General features: G+C 40.6%; 1 protein-coding gene across 1 annotated transcript in view; it reads right to left on the bottom strand.

Annotated features, from left to right (window-relative positions):
- LOC117304752 (nucleoprotein TPR-like) overlaps nucleotides 1-16,734 on the bottom strand; it is an 87,000-nt gene that overhangs the window by 39,579 nt on the left and 30,687 nt on the right. Inside the window, exons 19-32 of the mRNA XM_033789355.1 lie at nucleotides 15,508-15,681; nucleotides 12,947-13,087; nucleotides 12,174-12,284; nucleotides 10,252-10,324; nucleotides 9,211-9,309; nucleotides 8,532-8,681; nucleotides 7,429-7,526; nucleotides 5,233-5,367; nucleotides 4,405-4,479; nucleotides 3,852-3,929; nucleotides 3,398-3,508; nucleotides 2,661-2,770; nucleotides 1,855-2,002; nucleotides 1,150-1,287 (exon numbers count right to left, since the gene is read on the bottom strand). Coding sequence (XP_033645246.1) covers nucleotides 1,150-1,287; nucleotides 1,855-2,002; nucleotides 2,661-2,770; nucleotides 3,398-3,508; nucleotides 3,852-3,929; nucleotides 4,405-4,479; nucleotides 5,233-5,367; nucleotides 7,429-7,526; nucleotides 8,532-8,681; nucleotides 9,211-9,309; nucleotides 10,252-10,324; nucleotides 12,174-12,284; nucleotides 12,947-13,087; nucleotides 15,508-15,681 — 1,641 coding nt within the window. The remainder of the gene's footprint in view (nucleotides 1-1,149; nucleotides 1,288-1,854; nucleotides 2,003-2,660; nucleotides 2,771-3,397; nucleotides 3,509-3,851; nucleotides 3,930-4,404; nucleotides 4,480-5,232; nucleotides 5,368-7,428; nucleotides 7,527-8,531; nucleotides 8,682-9,210; nucleotides 9,310-10,251; nucleotides 10,325-12,173; nucleotides 12,285-12,946; nucleotides 13,088-15,507; nucleotides 15,682-16,734) is intronic.

Consider the following 16,734-nt stretch of genomic DNA (forward strand, 5'->3'; position numbering starts at 1 on the left):
AAGCTTACCATAGACCTACAGACTAGTCCAAGCTTACCTTAGCCTCCAGCTGATGCACCTGTTGATCCAACCTGCCCTTCTCTTCTCTCAGCATCCTATTACTGTCCATTAAGCTTACCTTAGACCTACAGGCTTGTTTAAGCTTACCATAGACCTACAGACTAGTCCAAGCTTACCTTAGCCTCCAGCTGATGCACCTGTTGATCCAACCTGCCCTTCTCTTCTCTCAGCATCCTATTACTGTCCATTAAGCTTACCTTAGACCTACAGGCTTGTTTAAGCTTACCATAGACCTACAGACTAGTCCAAGCTTACCTTAGCCTCCAGCTGATGCACCTGTTGATCCAACCTGCCCTTCTCTTCTCTCAGCATCCTATTACTGTCCATTAAGCTTACCTTAGACCTACAGGCTTGTTTAAGCTTACCATAGACCTACAGACTAGTCCAAGCTTACCTTAGCCTCCAGCTGATGCACCTGTTGATCAAACCTGCCCTTCTCTTCTCTCAGCATCCTATTATTATCCATTAAGCTTACCTTAGACCTACAGGCTTGTTTAAGCTTACCATAGACCTATAGACTAGTCCAAGCTTACCTTAGCCTCCAGCTGATGCACCTGTTGATCAAACCTGCCCTTCTCTTCTCTCAGCATCCTATTACTGTCCATTAAGCTTACCTTAGACCTACAGGCTTGTTTAAGCTTACCATAGACCTACAGACTAGTCCAAGCTTACCTTAGCCTCCAGCTGATGCACCTGTTGATCCAACCTGCCCTTCTCTTCTCTCAGCATCCTATTATTATCCATTAAGCTTACCTTAGACCTACAGGCTTGTTTAAGCTTACCATAGACCTATAGACTAGTCCAAGCTTACCTTAGCCTCCAGCTGATGCACCTGTTGATCAAACCTGCCCTTCTCTTCTCTCAGCATCCTATTACTGTCCATTAAGCTTACCTTAGACCTACAGGCTTGTTTAAGCTTACCATAGACCTACAGACTAGTCCAAGCTTTCCTTAGCCTCCAGCTGATGCACCTGTTGATCCAACCTGCCCTTCTCTTCTCTCAGCATCCTATTACTATCAATTAAGCTTACCTTAGACCTACAGGCTTGTTTAAGCTTACCATAGACCTACAGACTAGTCCAAGCTTACCTTAGCCTCCAGCTGATGCACCTGTTGATCCAACCTGCCCTTCTCTTCTCTCAGCATCCTATTACTGTCCATTAAGGCATTCAGCGTCTCCACCTTCTTTAATAACTCTTGGTGCTTGGCCGTAGTTTGCACCATCACCTGAAACAGCAAGTTTGATAAGTAATAATAGATTTATAAGATTCTATAAACGTAAGTAAGTTTGTTTAGGTTTTATTAAAAAAATGTATACTTTATTTGCAAAACAAAGGATTCAGATTTGGTATTATGAATGATGAGTGTAATTGCACTCCAAATAGTGACGAAACAAATTTTCAAAACAAATTTGGATTTTTTAGTAAGGCAACTTTGTGAAACCTGCAACGATTTTAATACGATTTATGAGCATAGAAATAGAACCCGGAGAACGCTGAGCTCAACAGCCCCATGTGTCATCTACGGATGCGGCTTATCGCACCACAAGACAAGCGTGTATGGCTAAATGATCATCACGTGAAACGCACATAGAACGTCTCTACGTGTTTTCATTGGTCAATGTTCATGACGTCTACTGTAGGGCATTAAAAAAAAAGGCATACCCGCATCAATAAAAGTTGTCTCAAAACACGCATAATGTCGCACTCGGCGTTCTCAGTGTTCTATTTCTATGGTACAGAGTGATCTTATGATGAAAAATGCCCATCTTGGATCATTGGATTCCCATCTTACCTGTGTGCGTTCTCTCTCCCCAGTCAGATTACGATGTGCCTCCTCATACTGACGCTCAAGATGCTCACACTTCTGCTTCAGGCGGAGATTCTCCGACTGGGCGAGTTCTGATCGCGTCTCGGCAATGTCCTTTTCGCGTCTTATAAACCTTCAAGAAACAAACGCAAACTCAGTTTCATTTCAATTAATTTATTCAGGTTGTGAAGCCAAAGACTTCTCAGGAAGGCGAACTTAATCACTGTACTAGCCAAGAACTCAACGGAGAGTAGACAAGAGAAGAAACCATTTTGGAAAACAGAATAAATTTTCTCCATTGCTTTTTGAAGTATTCCACTTTATTGTTCACTCTTAGGGCAATGTCACACGAGGCAATTTACAGGCAACCAGTTCCAGGCAATCTCCAGGAAGAGAATCCATCCACATTTGAATGTTCACATATTATTCTTGGGGATCATGAGACACTGCTTGAAACATTACTCATGCTCTACTTAAGTGGTCCTGTCGCCAGACACCCAAGGCCCCGAAGGCCACTTCAAATTGAGGGCTACAATCAACTATGGGCTACAATCAACTATTTTTCCAGGGGCTGTTGCCACCTACTCCTGGGGCTGAAACAGGGTTACCCCCTTTACAGTCCATATACGGAATTAGGCTTGGGTATCCACCAGAAGCCTGACTGGTAGACAAGAAAGCACTACCTCCCCAATTTTACGAAGCAATCATGGTTAAGTGTCTTATTTAAGGACACAAGTGTTGCGACCTGTAAAAGTTGCCTCTTGTGACAAGGCCCTTAGAGGAAGTCTTACTTGATAACTTCTAGAAGTTGTTCAGCTGACTTGTCTTCATCAGGTACACGTACACAACCATCAGTAGAGTCCCTTATTTTCTGTGGACTTCGCATCATACGACCACTCAACTACAGAGAAACAAAATTACCAACGTCGAATTTTATAAAGCATTTAAAGGCACTGGACACTATTGGTAATTACTCAAAATAATTTTTAGCAAAGAAACCGACTTGGTAACAAGCAATGGAGAGCTGTTGAAAGTATACATTATGAGAAACGGCTCCCTCTGAAGTAACGCAGTTTTTGAGAAAGAGGTAATTTCTTACTCAAATAAAAGACTTCAGCTGTCAAGCCTTTCACTGTGCCACATTCTAACTTTCAAATGGCTTATTGATAATCAATGACATGGGTAGTTAAATAGAGTTACTGTAGTAAATAAAAAATTTAAACTTATAAACACTTTTGACGACCACTTTTGCAAAACATGTTCGCATGATGTCGCAAAGGACAGGGCCCAATTTCATAGAGCTACTAAGAAATTCTTCCTTGATAAAAACAGGATTACCAACCAAATTTCCTTGAATTTTCAGGATAAGCAAACAACAGCTGAATACCAGTAACAAGCAATATGCAACAAATGGAAATTTTGTTGGTAACCCTGTTTTTATCAGGGAAGAAATTTCATGCTAAGCAAATATTCGTGCTTAGCAGCTCTATCAAATTGGGCCCAGGTCCATTTTAAATAACTGACTAACCTCTTGTAGTTGATCATGGAGGAGTATATTCTGCTGATTGATTGCATGAGACTGTGAAACACGCTCCTCCAACTCTCTACTCTGCAGATGAGATTGCTCCTCCCACGCTACCTACGGGTCAAAGGTTACATGTCAAAGGTCATGACCTATTCCAAATACAAGCAACTCTCTGAAGTACAAATTGATTATTAATACAAAATCTTGAGGGGATGCGACTTTTTGTTTCAGATATCATTATAAACCACAAGGGAGACTGACTGGGTAAATTTCCTAAATGATTATTGGGGTTGAACAAAGAATTTACTAGAGTGGGATTCGAACCAACGGCCTCCGGATTAACATGGTTTCCCTATTCTGATTATTGGGGTTGAACAAAGAATTTACTAGAGTGGGATTCGAACCAACGGTCTCCAGATTAACGTGGTTTCCCTATTCTGTCAATTATTATTATTACCTTGGAAGAGTTGAGAGTCTCCTGGGCCACCTTAGCAGCTTCTTCTGCCTCCGTCAATCTCGTCATCTGACTCTCCAACTACCAAGAAAGAGGAAGAAAAACCTCCTAAATTAGTAACAATATTATGGGTTGAGCTAGCTAGTGGGTATCTTTCCTCGCCTTCCACCTTAAGGTGAACCTTTTAAAGTCACCTGGAAAAATCATTTTTCCAGCTAGTGGGGAAGTTGAAGAAGGTACCTGAAAGACGTAACGAACCTAAAGGAGAATTTGCCTAAATGGAAAAAATCAGGTAATGTTTCAACTTTCAGGGCATGTTTTTAGCTTGCGCCAAGCGTCACTATCTTGTGTTGGCACTGCATGCGATTCATCACGCCTCGATTGACGTCACAAACAGCGCCCTCTCGGGTTTGGCTTTTTTTTAAATAACATGAAAACTAATTTTTGTAAACCTTAGTTAATTGTTTATTCATATTCCACTCATCAAAACACATATTTTAGTGATAAAAGCTTTATTTTGACAAAATACAACTTCCAGGTGACTTTCAACTCTCACCTGTTCTTTGACAGTAACCAACTGCTGGACGTCTGCAGCATGCAACAGGAACTCACGCTCGTACTTGTCTTGAGCCTAGAAAAAAACAACAACAAAAAACAGTAAATCCTCTTAAATCTTCTGCAAGGGTATGGTTCCAGCTTCTTCGGGGTTGAGATGCCGACTCATATTTGTGCATAATTTTGACAAATTTCACCCCATTTTGTCATTCAATGGCGTTTAATGGCATGTAAATGTTCTTTGTCGTTATTTCCTGTGCTGTGTGTGGTTTCCCCTCTTGTGCGTCTTGAGCACCTCATTTTGGTGGATTTTGGCACCCTATAATATTCTCAATTATTATTTTTTTGGTAAAAAGAAACATATAAATCTTAAGCATGAAAGCTTGTGAGTGAAAAAAAAATAAATAAATGACAGTGCGAAGCATGCGGCTTCAAAACATGCTTACATTCATCTTTGGTTTTGAAAGTCCTATGGTTATATCTTCATTTTTTTTTTTGGGGGGGGGGGTAAGAACAAAAAAATTGTTGGGGTCTTGGGGGTTTAAAAACAAACAGATTCCGGTTAAAAATGGAGAAATCACATCCCTGAATACACTACCAAGCAAAATTCTCATTAGATACTGAAATATTTGCACCTCTTTGGTAAGCTTGGCCTGTTGCCTGGTAGTCTTGCCTTGCATTTATTTTATTTTTATTTTTTGGGGGGGGGGGAACAGATTTTTTGGGGGTTGGAGGTTTTAAAAAACGGATTCAAGTTGGAAATGGAGAGATCACATCCCTGAATACACTACCAAGCCAACTTTCTCATTAGATATTGAAATATTTGCACCTCTTTGGCAAGCTTGGCCTGTTCCTGGTAGTCTTGTCTCGCAGTGGTCTCATTTATCTCTGCGTCAGCCTTTCTCTGTACTGCCAAAGTCAGTTCTTCTTGGACTCGCACCAGATTACGACGCAGTTCAGTTGTCTGTCAGGCAAAAGGTATACAACTGTGTTAAAGGGAAGGTACACGTTTGGTAATTGTCAAAGACCAGTCTTCTCACTTGGTGAATCCCAACATAAGCATAAAATAACAAACCTGTGAAAATTTAAGCTAAATTGGTGATCAGAGTTGCGAGAAAATTATGACATAAAAGACACCCTTGTTGGACGAATTTGTGTGCTTTCAGATAGGAATAAAAGACTTCTAGCTAGAAGTCTTTTATTATTTTAGTGAGAAATTACCTCTTTCTCAAACTCTATGCTACTTCAGTGGGAGCCATTTCTCACAATGTTTTATACTATCAACAGCTCCCCAACGCTCGTTACCAAGTCAGTTTTTAAGTTAATATTTGTTTTGAGTAAATACCAAACGTGTACCCTACCTTTAAAGGCACTGGACACTATTGGTAATTGCTCAAAATAAATGTTAGCATAAAAACTTACTTTAGTAACAAGCAATGGAGAGTTGTTGATAGCATAAAACATTGTAAGAAACGGCTCCCTCTGAAGTAAGAGGTTACTTCTCACTCAAATAATTAAACACTTCAGCTGTAGCCTTTTATTATGCATCTGAAAGCACACACATTCGTTATTCTCTTTCAACTTCGATGACCAATTGAGTAAAATTTCCCAGGTTTGTTATTTGATGCATATGGTGGGGTACACCAAGTGAGAAGACTGGTCTTTGACAGTTACCAAAGGTGTCCAGTGCCTTTATGCCCGGTTTACACTTCCTGCGAAGTCAAAGAGCTGTTTTCGCTGCAAATGTTTTGCAGGAGTTGAGCACAGCTTAACTGTTGCGGATTTGTAATGTCAAAGTTTGTAACGCATTCGCAGGAAGTATGAACCAGTCTTTACTGTGAAAAAACAAATAGGTCTCGTTTTACTACTCAAGATTGAAAAGTTTTATATGATATACTTTTGACCTTAGGGCCACTGATTTTCCGCGATCGCGGAAAACGGACGGAATTCGCGGAATCCGCCCTTTGAAACGGAAAACGGGATTTCAGAAAATTTGATTTTTTATTTATTTTTTTTTTTTTTCCTTGACGCCAAAACTATTGAAATTGCATTCTTTATTAAGATTCTTTTTGTTAAACTAAAAAGGCATCAGAAATCAGACCATTAAAAAGTACGAGATCGTAACCGTGGATCATTCTGTTCTACTTCACACCATCCTCAATGTTTACACACATGATGTACACACGTTGTTAACATGGTTAAGCGAAGGGCATTATTCGCGGCACGTTTTAAACATTTTTTGTTCACCCAAATTGCATTTTCTCCCTCTCTTTTACCAACAATAATACACAAACTAGCTTACCTATGATCTATAAGAACACATACAATGTTTTTTCATCTCGGAAAGGTCTAAAATAAAACCGTAAACCGTCAACATTCTGTCGCCAAAGCGAAAACAAAATGGCTGACATTTTGTTTGTGGATGGAGAATGGTCACGTCCATAGACTTGTTCCCAAGTCTTTGATCATGCTGAAACAGCGCCCTCTTGTGGATACACTCCATTCATTAGCCTACAATGTGGCTGATGCAGAGAATCAACTGCAGTTTTAGACTTGGAATCAAGTCTATAACATCATGTGCATTGATACTGCAGTCACAGTGCAACCTTTTTAGAACAGCAGTATACAAAATAATCCACAATTATAAAAAAAAGTATTTTTTTGAAATTTGTCAGTTCAAATGAACATTTTACGAAGTCAACAGTGCAACTTATCTCAAATTGATTTTTATAAGTGTGTCCCTGGGTATTAAACAACCTTTTATCTAATTAAAAAAACATGAAACGGAATTTTTTGTGCCTGAAACGGAATTCATGTTTTTGCCAAACGGAATTTGCACTTTTCTGAAACGGAAAATCAGTGGCCCTATGACCTAAAGGCCCGAAAACACCTGTGTAGGGAGGTTGAAGAAATGATCAGTTTTAGATGTGGTTAGGAGTTAAAACGTCAGGCCATTAACTACTTTTTTTGCAAAAAAAAAAGAAAGAAAAAAAAAAAGAGAAAAAAAAAAAAAAAAAAAGTTTACCTGCGAGGCAACGGCTTCGGTGAGTTCTTCTTTCTCACTGCGCATGGTGTCTCGCTCCTTCTCGAGCTCAATTACTTGAGTCTCCAGTTTCTCACGAGCTGTAAGACAGCGAGAAAATCAAATAAAAAAGCAATTTATTTCAAATCGGGGGTTGAGAGTCACTGCCGATAAAAAGGTCTGAAATTAGAATCAACATTTTATTATTAGTATTATTGTGGGTGCGTTGGATTAGCTTCCCTGGGTCGGCCCCGATCTGCCCCTGGTACGTCGAATAGCTTTGACTTCATTCAAGGGGCTTACCCGGGTCAGCCCCAAGTGCTCTGCTTGTGGAACGGGTCACTTGGGGCTGGCCCGAGGTGCATGACATCACCGCGACAGGTTGAGCTATCGTTTGATTAGCTCTTGTCGGGGGCTCACCAGAATGAGCACTGCAGGGTCGATGCGGGAAAGCTAATCGAACACAACCTGAGTTTATGATTTGAGGCATTGCATGGTGAGGTATCAATATATATTTGGTTTGAGGTAACACCATGTGTGTATCTACTTGCCAGGTAGAGTTCTTTAGAGGACTGTCTTTCTTTATTCTACTACCACAGAGTATATTTATCAAATTGGTCAGGAGACTTCTCAGTTCTGACAAGAACTGTCCTGCTTTTTAACTACTACCTGCTGGGTGGACGGTATAGAAAAATGGCTGGGCCTACTACTTTAGCTTAAAGGATCGTTGCTAACTGCACTAACGCAGAGTGAGTTCTTAATCATTTATAATTTTTTTGTTCATTTTTTCTATTGACAATGATTGATGTTGTCCGCTTGTTTGTCTGTCTTTCTGTCCTTTAAGGCCTCCCTCTCCACGCTCTGCTTCCTCTTTAAGTTCTTGTTTATTAAATGGCCATTTTGTATGCATCTTTTGTTAGTTTACTTATTTAGTTAACTATTTCCTGCATGCACTTCTGTATATCTGTATATTCGTCTTTCTGTGATATGGAAATAAATGTTGTATTGAATTGAATTGAAATTGGTCTCAACGTTTCAACTAGCTTGCTCTAGTCACCCTTTTATTCCCTTATTTAAAAACATGGCAAGGTAGCTTTTGTCCATACCTTGAGTGGTTTCCTCCAGGCGTTTCTCCATATTCTCCTTGTATATCTGACTGGCCTGACTCTGTTCACTCAGGCTAGTCTCCACAGCTGCGCTGATTGATTTGTAATGATCCAGATGCACCTGAAGCTTCTGAAGCTGATCTTGGTGAACTGAAAACAGGACGAATAGAAAATCATCCGTTACCGTGGAAATTCATTAAATTTGTTAATTTTCAGGAACGGACCACAAGAATTAAAACAGAAATAAAAAAATCATACACAACAAAGTAAAGAAATATCTTGACAAATCATACAAAATCCAGACAAATCAAGAAAATCTTCACAAATCAGGAAAATAGTCTTGGCAATCCAGACAAAATCCTGAGAAATCAGGAAAATTTTGAATAATCAAGAAAAATGTTGGCGCTTCAGGAAAAATTTCTGACAAGTCAAGAACAAATTTTGACAAGTCAGAAAAAACCTTCACAAGTCATAACAAATCAGAAAAAATCCTGACAAGTTAGGAAAGAACTTAACAAATTAATCTCGAAAAATCTCGACAAAATCTGACAAAATCTTGATGAATCTTGATTTCTTTTTTGACAAATCAGGCAAAATCCTGAAAAATCTTGACCAAATATAAATGAATCAGGAAAGGTTTTGACAAATCAGACAAAATCTTGACAAATTGCACGCTTACCTTTGACCTGGAAATCAGCCGCCCTGAGATTAGTCTTAAGCTCACGTACTTCTTCATCGTTGCTTGACACGACAGTCTGCTGAGACCGGGCTGCTAGGGCTGCAATCAAACACATTAATCAAGCATGTTACTGCAGTACAACAACAAATCTCAGCTTGATTAAAGATGCTATGTCAGATTTTTGGCCGATTTGACCCCAAAATTTTGATGGGGGTCGAGAAAGTTACAAGCTTTCATTTGAGCCATTGCTGGAAAAAGTCCGCCAATTATTAGTAGCAGTGAAAGAAAGTGCTCAAAATTAGTTTTTGTCGGGATCCCGACAATATATCACGTGACCAATTCTTAAGTGTTTTATGGGAAACGTTTTAAATTTTTGTCATGGTTCCTAACCATTAAAAGTAAAAGTTTAACTTTTTTCGTTGGAGCGGGTGATACTCTTTGAAATACCATTCACTCAAAAAAATATATTTTTGTAATGTTTGGGGCAAAAAATCTGACATAGCATCTTTAAAGGAACACGTTGCCTTGGATCGGACGAGTTGGTCTATAAAAAGCATTTGTAACCGTTTGTTATAAAATGCATACGGTTGGAAAGATGTTTCAAAAGTAGAATACAATGATCCACACAAATTTGCCTCGAAATTGCATGGTTTTCCTTTTACTTTGCCAACAAACACGGTCGGCCATTTATGGGAGTCAAAATTTGACTTCCCATTTAATAGCTGGAGGGGTGTTGTGTTGAAAGAAATAATTTAACAATTATAATTTTTGTACTTTTTTTTTTACTTTTTGACCAGTGATGATGTTTTTTGACCGAAAAGGTGTTTATGAATGGGAATCAAAGTGTGTTACATCGGTTTTAAACTAGTGGTTTAAACCCGCCGAGGCCTGGTTCTTGATAATCGTCGAGGTAAATTATCAAAAACCAGGTCTCGGCGGGTTTAAACCACTAGTTTAAAACCTCTTCACCACACATTGATTCCCTTAATCAAATCGACGTTGGTTTTTATAAGTAGAAGGATCATGGATGACTCAGTTTACCTTCGTTCCTTTCCCTGAAGACACTCTCATATTTGATCTGAGATGCTACAAGCTGAGCTTCCACAGAGGAACACTGAAAAGCAAAAGACAAGTAATTTACAAGTGTCGCAATAAACAAGGGTTGCTTAAAGACACTGGACACTATTGGTAATTGTCAAAGACCAGACTTCTCACTTGGTGTATCTCAACATATGCATAAAATAACAAACCTTTGAAAATTTGAGCGTGATTGGTCGTCGGAGTTGCGAGATAACTATGGAAGAAAAAACGCCCTCGTCGCACAAGTTGTGTGCTTTCAGATGCTTGATTTCGAGACCTTAAATTCAAAATCTGAGGTCTCAAAATCAAATTCGTTGAAAATTACTTCTTCTCGAAAACCACGTTACTTTAGAGGGAGCTGTATGTCACAATGTTTTATACTATCAACCTCTCCCCATTACTCGTTACCAAGTGAGGTTTTATGCTGATCATTATTTTGAGTAATTACCAATAGTGTCCAGTGCCTTTAATACTCCAAACATTAATGACAATAAAAACTTACTGGTGAGAAGAACTTGTGATTGGTCTGAGGTGATGTGGGTACAGCTGACAAACATCACCTCGGACCAATCAAAACACAGATGGAAATCTTACTTTCAGCCGAGGCTCTTATGGCGCATGAGCCCTCCTGAACCCAGCCCCGGCATTCAAATACACAAAATACTTGCAAGGTCTATAGACCTCATGCACATGATGTAGAGTGTCACGGCCGAGTGGTTAAGAGCATCGAATTCAAGTTCTGGTGCTAATTCACCGGAGTGTGGGTTCGAATCCCGGTCGTGACACTTGTGTCCTTGAGCAAGATACTTTACTATAATTGCTTCTCTTCACCCAGGGGTATAAATGGGTACCTGCGAGGGTAGAGGTTGATATTGTGAATGAAAAGCTTTCGGAGCGCCACGGCAGCTAGGGGCTGTATACTCCCTAATGGGAGCTGAGAAAGATTAAAGGGATGTTTATTGGCCCAATGACCAGGGGACTAATGTAAAGCGCATTGATACGGTTTATTGTGAAATGCGCTATATAAGAATTTGTTATTATTATTTGTTATTATTATGTCATTTGAGTAAGGTGCCCCCACTACTGGAGGTCAAAAGACTAGAGGTTGTTCATTGGCCAACCCCGTGGGTGGCGCGTACAAATCTGTGCATTGTGTTTGTGGTTTTTCTTGTAATTGTATATAGCCATTGTCTGTTTTTAATGTTTTTAATGTGTCAATGTTTTTACTGCATGCGAGCATTTGAATTACCCATTTTGGGATCTAATAAAGATTATTGTATTGTATTGTATTGTATGTCATTGATTTACCTCTAAGATGGCGGCTCGATGACGTCAATGCATCGTACAAAATAGTCCTATCTATGGACGAAATACCTAAAGAATCCTATAGGATTTGTATAGGATTCCTATAGAGTTCCTATTGACCCAATTCACCTGACGTCATCATCAGAATAATCCTGGAACCGCCATACTGGTGGGCAATGTAACTGTGCGTTATTCAGTGAAGGGCGCATTTTAGGCGACACGTAATTCTATTGACCACCAAAATGGTGAGCGTGGCACAGTCGCCGCGTGAGACGTGCGTGCAAGGGTCAAGAGATTCTTCGTCACTTCTTTGATTCCTATAAGATTCCTATAAGATTCCTGTAAGATTCTTAGAGGGTTTTTTTTATAAGGGAAGGTCTATTGACCCTCTACAACAGTGGGGAATGCACCTCTGCCCAATGCGACTCTACCATTTCGGGAGTCAGGTCCTCCATGTACATTTTTACTTCCAAAATGGCAGACAGGAAATGCGTGTGCAAGTGCGCTGCGCAATTTGTAACGGGCCCATTTGTGATGATCACTGAAATCGAAGCATTCAAGTTACTATTTTTTTTTACCTGTTCCTTCATGTGCTGTAGATCAGACTTGCTCTTATTTAGACTTTCCCTAGTCCTCTGGTGATTATCCAATTCATGGTTTAACTGTCTCTGTAAACCTTGCACTCGACCCTGCAACGGAAAAACAAACTCTTCATGTTTACTCTTCGTTAAAAGCCATAGTAGGATTATATAGACCATGTGAACTTTATTTACCATAAGTGTGACCTTTGTTAGCAGGTCACTGTCTCAGACATTCTGAGCTGGCAGTGAGCAGGCTGGTGCTATGGGCCACTACTCAGGATCCCTGTTCCCGCGGCAGACCACAAACCAGTTACTTGGACACCGCGTGCCAAGACTCTGGACTGCGTCGGGAAGAGCTGCGTACAGCAATGGAGGACCAACGTGTTTGGAGGGCCATCAACTGAATGTGACCTTGTACATTCTTTGGCTAGTCTGGCAGGCAAGATACTGCACTGGTCATATGGGAAAGTTGACATTTTGTGTCATAATTTCCACATAAATCCAAGAGTTATGAAAATAAAAGCTGGAGAAGTTTTGAGATGTGCCCCCTTTCATCATATCAAAAGTTGATAAGAATTAGAAAGTGCAATCTCCATAAAAATTAAAAATTTATGTTTTCTTCCATTAGGCTGTGTACAAATCGTGTCTGCAGGAAGTCCAGGCTTGGTGGCTCTATAGGATTAAAACAATCGAATGGTTCCAGAAATCAAAGGTTGTCTTAGAATTATTTTCAAATGGCACCTCGTCAACAAAAAGAACTTGGAGCTTACCTCCCATGTTTTGAGAACCACCCGATGTTGATCGTTATCTCCCTCTAGTCTCCGCCTCAAGGTGTTTAACTCTCTCTCCATAGCCTCCATCTGATTAGATAGTCTAGCCTTGCTCTCAAACTCAGACCTCTCCAAATTGTTCTGAATCGTCAAAAATAGTCAGAAAACCGTCAACATGATTTTACTCCGTTGTTGTTTGTGTGCATTCACTTACACTCTGCTGCTCTCACACTGTAGCAAATATGAATGTATTTGAATTTTGCGGTGAATTCTCCCAAAAATTGCGGTTGGATAGTGAATATTTTTTCACTTGACCTCTCCTTACCATGATTCTACTACATTGTGATTTTTTTGCATTGACTAACACCTTTATGCTGCTCTCACACTGTGATGAATATTCTTGGTCGTTCCTCACCTCTCCTAACCAATATCTTACAAACATATTACGAATGGCTTACCAACACTAGCATATTCACCACAGTGTGAGAGCAGATAAGGAAGTTCTCTTTTAGCTTGTGTCCTCAGTAAACATGAAGTTCAAAAAATAGCCTGATGTTTCGACCGTAGCAGAGTCTTTCTCAAAGGAATTTTTCTTCTTCCTTTTTTCTTCTATTTTTGCTTCATTTTTGTTTACCATTTAAGAAAGACTCCGTTAGGGTCGAAACGTCGGGCCACTAAATATTGTTTTGATTATATACTACATGACCTTTTGGTTGGTAAGCAGTTTGTTATAGCTAATTTTATTTTCTCAAGTACACAACATGTTTTCTCGTCGTGAATTTTACCATGATGAAAGAACCTGCAGTGTCAGAGTGCAATGTCAAAGTTCATACCTGTATAGTCTGGAGGTTTGTTAGTAGGAGGGTCTGGCTTTGATTGCCTCTCTGCAGTGTCAAGGTTCATACCTGTATAGTCTTGAGGTTTGTTAGTAGGAGGGTCTGGTTTTGATTGCCTCTCTGCAGTGTCAAGGTTCATACCTGTAAAGTCTGGAGGTTTGTTAGTAGGAGGGTCTGGCTTTGATTGCCTCTCTGCAGTGTCAAGGTTCATACTTGTAAAGTCTGGAGGTTTGGTAGTAGAAGGGTATGGCTTTGATTGCCTCTCTGTAGTGTCTAGGTTCATACCTGTATAATCTGGAGGTTTGTTAGTAGGAGGGTCTGGCTTTGATTGCCTCTCTGTAGTGTCTAGGTTCATACCTGTATAGTCTGGAGGTTTGTTAGTAGGAGGGTCTGGCTTTGATTGGCTCTCTGCAGTGTCAGGGTTCATACCTGTAAAGTCTGGAGGTTTGTTAGTAGAAGGGTCTGGCTTTGATTGCCTCTCTGTAGTGTCTAGGTTCATACCTGTATAGTCTGGAGGTTTGTTAGTAGGAGGGTCTGGCTTTGATTGCGTCTCTGCAGTGTCAAGGTTCATACCTGTAAAGTCTGGAGGTTTGTTAGTAGGAGGGTCTGGCTTTGATTGCGTCTCTGCAGTGTCTAGGTTCATACTTGTATAGTCTGGAGGTTTGTTAGTAGGAGGGTCTGGTTTTGATTGCCTCTCTGCAGTGTCTAGGTTCATACCTGTAAAGTCTGGAGGTTTGTTAGTAGGAGGGTCTGGCTTTGATTGCCTCTCTGCAGTGTCAAGGTTCACACCTGTATAGTCTGGAGGTTTGTTAGAAGAAGGGTCAGGCTTTGATTGCCTCTCTGTAGTGTCAAGGTTCATACCTGTATAGTCTGGAGGTTTGTTAGGGTTAGGGTCTGTTTTGATTTGCCTCTCTGCAGTGTCTAGGTTCATACCTGTATAGTCTGGAGGTTTGTTAGTAGGAGGGTCTGGCTTTGATTGCGTCTCTGCAGTGTCAAGGTTCATACCTGTATAGTCTGGAGGTTTGTTAGGGTTAGGGTCTGTTTTGATTTGCCTCTCTGCAGTGTCTAGGTTCATACCTGTATAGTCTGGAGGTTTGTTAGTAGGAGGGTCTGGCTTTGATTGCGTCTCTGCAGTGTCAAGGTTCATACCTGTAAAGTCTGGAGGTTTGTTAGTAGGAGGGTCTGGCTTTGATTGCGTCTCTGCAGTGTCTAGGTTCATACTTGTATAGTCTGGAGGTTTGTTAGTAGGAGGGTCTGGTTTTGATTGCCTCTCTGCAGTGTCTAGGTTCATACCTGTAAAGTCTGGAGGTTTGTTAGTAGGAGGGTCTGGCTTTGATTGCCTCTCTGCAGTGTCAAGGTTCATACCTGTATAGTCTTGAGGTTTGTTAGTACGAGGGTCTGGTTTTTATTGCCTCTCTGTAGTGTTAAGGTTCATACCTGTATAGTCTGGAGGTTTGTTAGAAGAAGGGTCAGGCTGTGATTGCCTCTCTGTAGTGTCAAGGTTCATACCTGTATAGTCTGGAGGTTTGTTAGTAGGAGGGTCTGGCTTTGATTGCCTCTCTGCAGTGTCAAGGTTCATACCTGTATAGTCTTGAGGTTTGTTAGTACGAGGGTCTGGTTTTTATTGCCTCTCTGTAGTGTTAAGGTTCATACCTGTATAGTCTGGAGGTTTGTTAGAAGAAGGGTCAGGCTGTGATTGCCTCTCTGTAGTGTCAAGGTTCATACCTGTATAGTCTGGAGGTTTGTTAGTAGGAGGGTCTGGCTTTGATTGCCTCTCTGCATGGTCTCTTTCTCCTGCACGAGTCTTGCTTCAACACCCTTCAGGAGGTCTCTCTCTGTCCGTAGATTATCGCGGGCCACCTCAGCTCGTGTCAACTTCTCAGTTGCTGCCATCAAATCCTTTGAGAAATATATGGAATGAAAATAATATTGGTTTGCATCCCACCACAGTTTTTGTGCATGCCTTAACCACCATAACTGCTTCTCTTCAACTAGATATACAAATGAGGACATGCACATTGTTGTTACATTACTATGTCTTAGTCCTTCATGTCTGCCTTACTTTGAAGGTTAGCCGAGTTCAGTTCAAGGAGTGACTAGCACATGCATATCGAGCAGCAATAAGCATGGCTTCCATTAACCATTACCTCTTCTCTTCATCCAGGTATACAAATTGGGACAGTTACTATGCTCGTCTGCCCCAAATAAAGTTTAAGAGTGTGTCTTGTGTGCATTGGCGACAGTTAGATATCTTCATCTAGATAAAAGTCTAAGACCAGCAGCGCCCAATTTCATGGCTATGCTTACCACGGAATTCTGTGTCTGGGCGCTGTAAGCGCAGAAAAATGTGGTAAGCAGTGTCATAAAACTGCACCCTGATGACATTTGGGCTGTGGGCACAATTTCCAATAGCACAAAAAATTGCTTAGCAAATTCACCATACAAGCACAAATGAGCAGATGACTAGTGGCACACAACATACTGCACATAGCCAAATGGCTTGTAACCCATTTCTGTTTAGTACATCTTTCTGTGCTAAGCCAACAAGGTGGACAGCTCTATCAAATGGGGCGGTATTTTTGGATGAGCTTGAGCGATTTCTCACTTAGACTGGTCGCTTAAGGACAGGTATTGGTTTTACAGAACTATTGATATCATTCGATACAACGTACATGTATTACAGTAGATGTACGTCAGTATCTTGACATGGGTCCAAGGCCAACCTCTGGCACGTCATGGCCTAAAGGTTAAGAGCACCCGACTCGAACTCTGGTGTTTCTGATCAGCAGCGTGTGGGTTCGAGTCCCAGTCGTGACACCTGGCAAAACACTTAACCATGATGCTTTGTCCTTCGAATGGAACGTAAAGCCGTTGGTCCCTTGTGTTGTTTAACGTACCCGGTGCACCTATCGTAAAGAGAAGGTGTTCGTCCTGGTGTTCCTGGTTTGATTG

The sequence above is a fragment of the Asterias rubens genome, chromosome 21 (assembly GCF_902459465.1).
Source record: "Asterias rubens chromosome 21, eAstRub1.3, whole genome shotgun sequence".
In the NCBI taxonomy this organism is placed as follows: Eukaryota; Metazoa; Echinodermata; class Asteroidea; order Forcipulatida; family Asteriidae; genus Asterias; species Asterias rubens.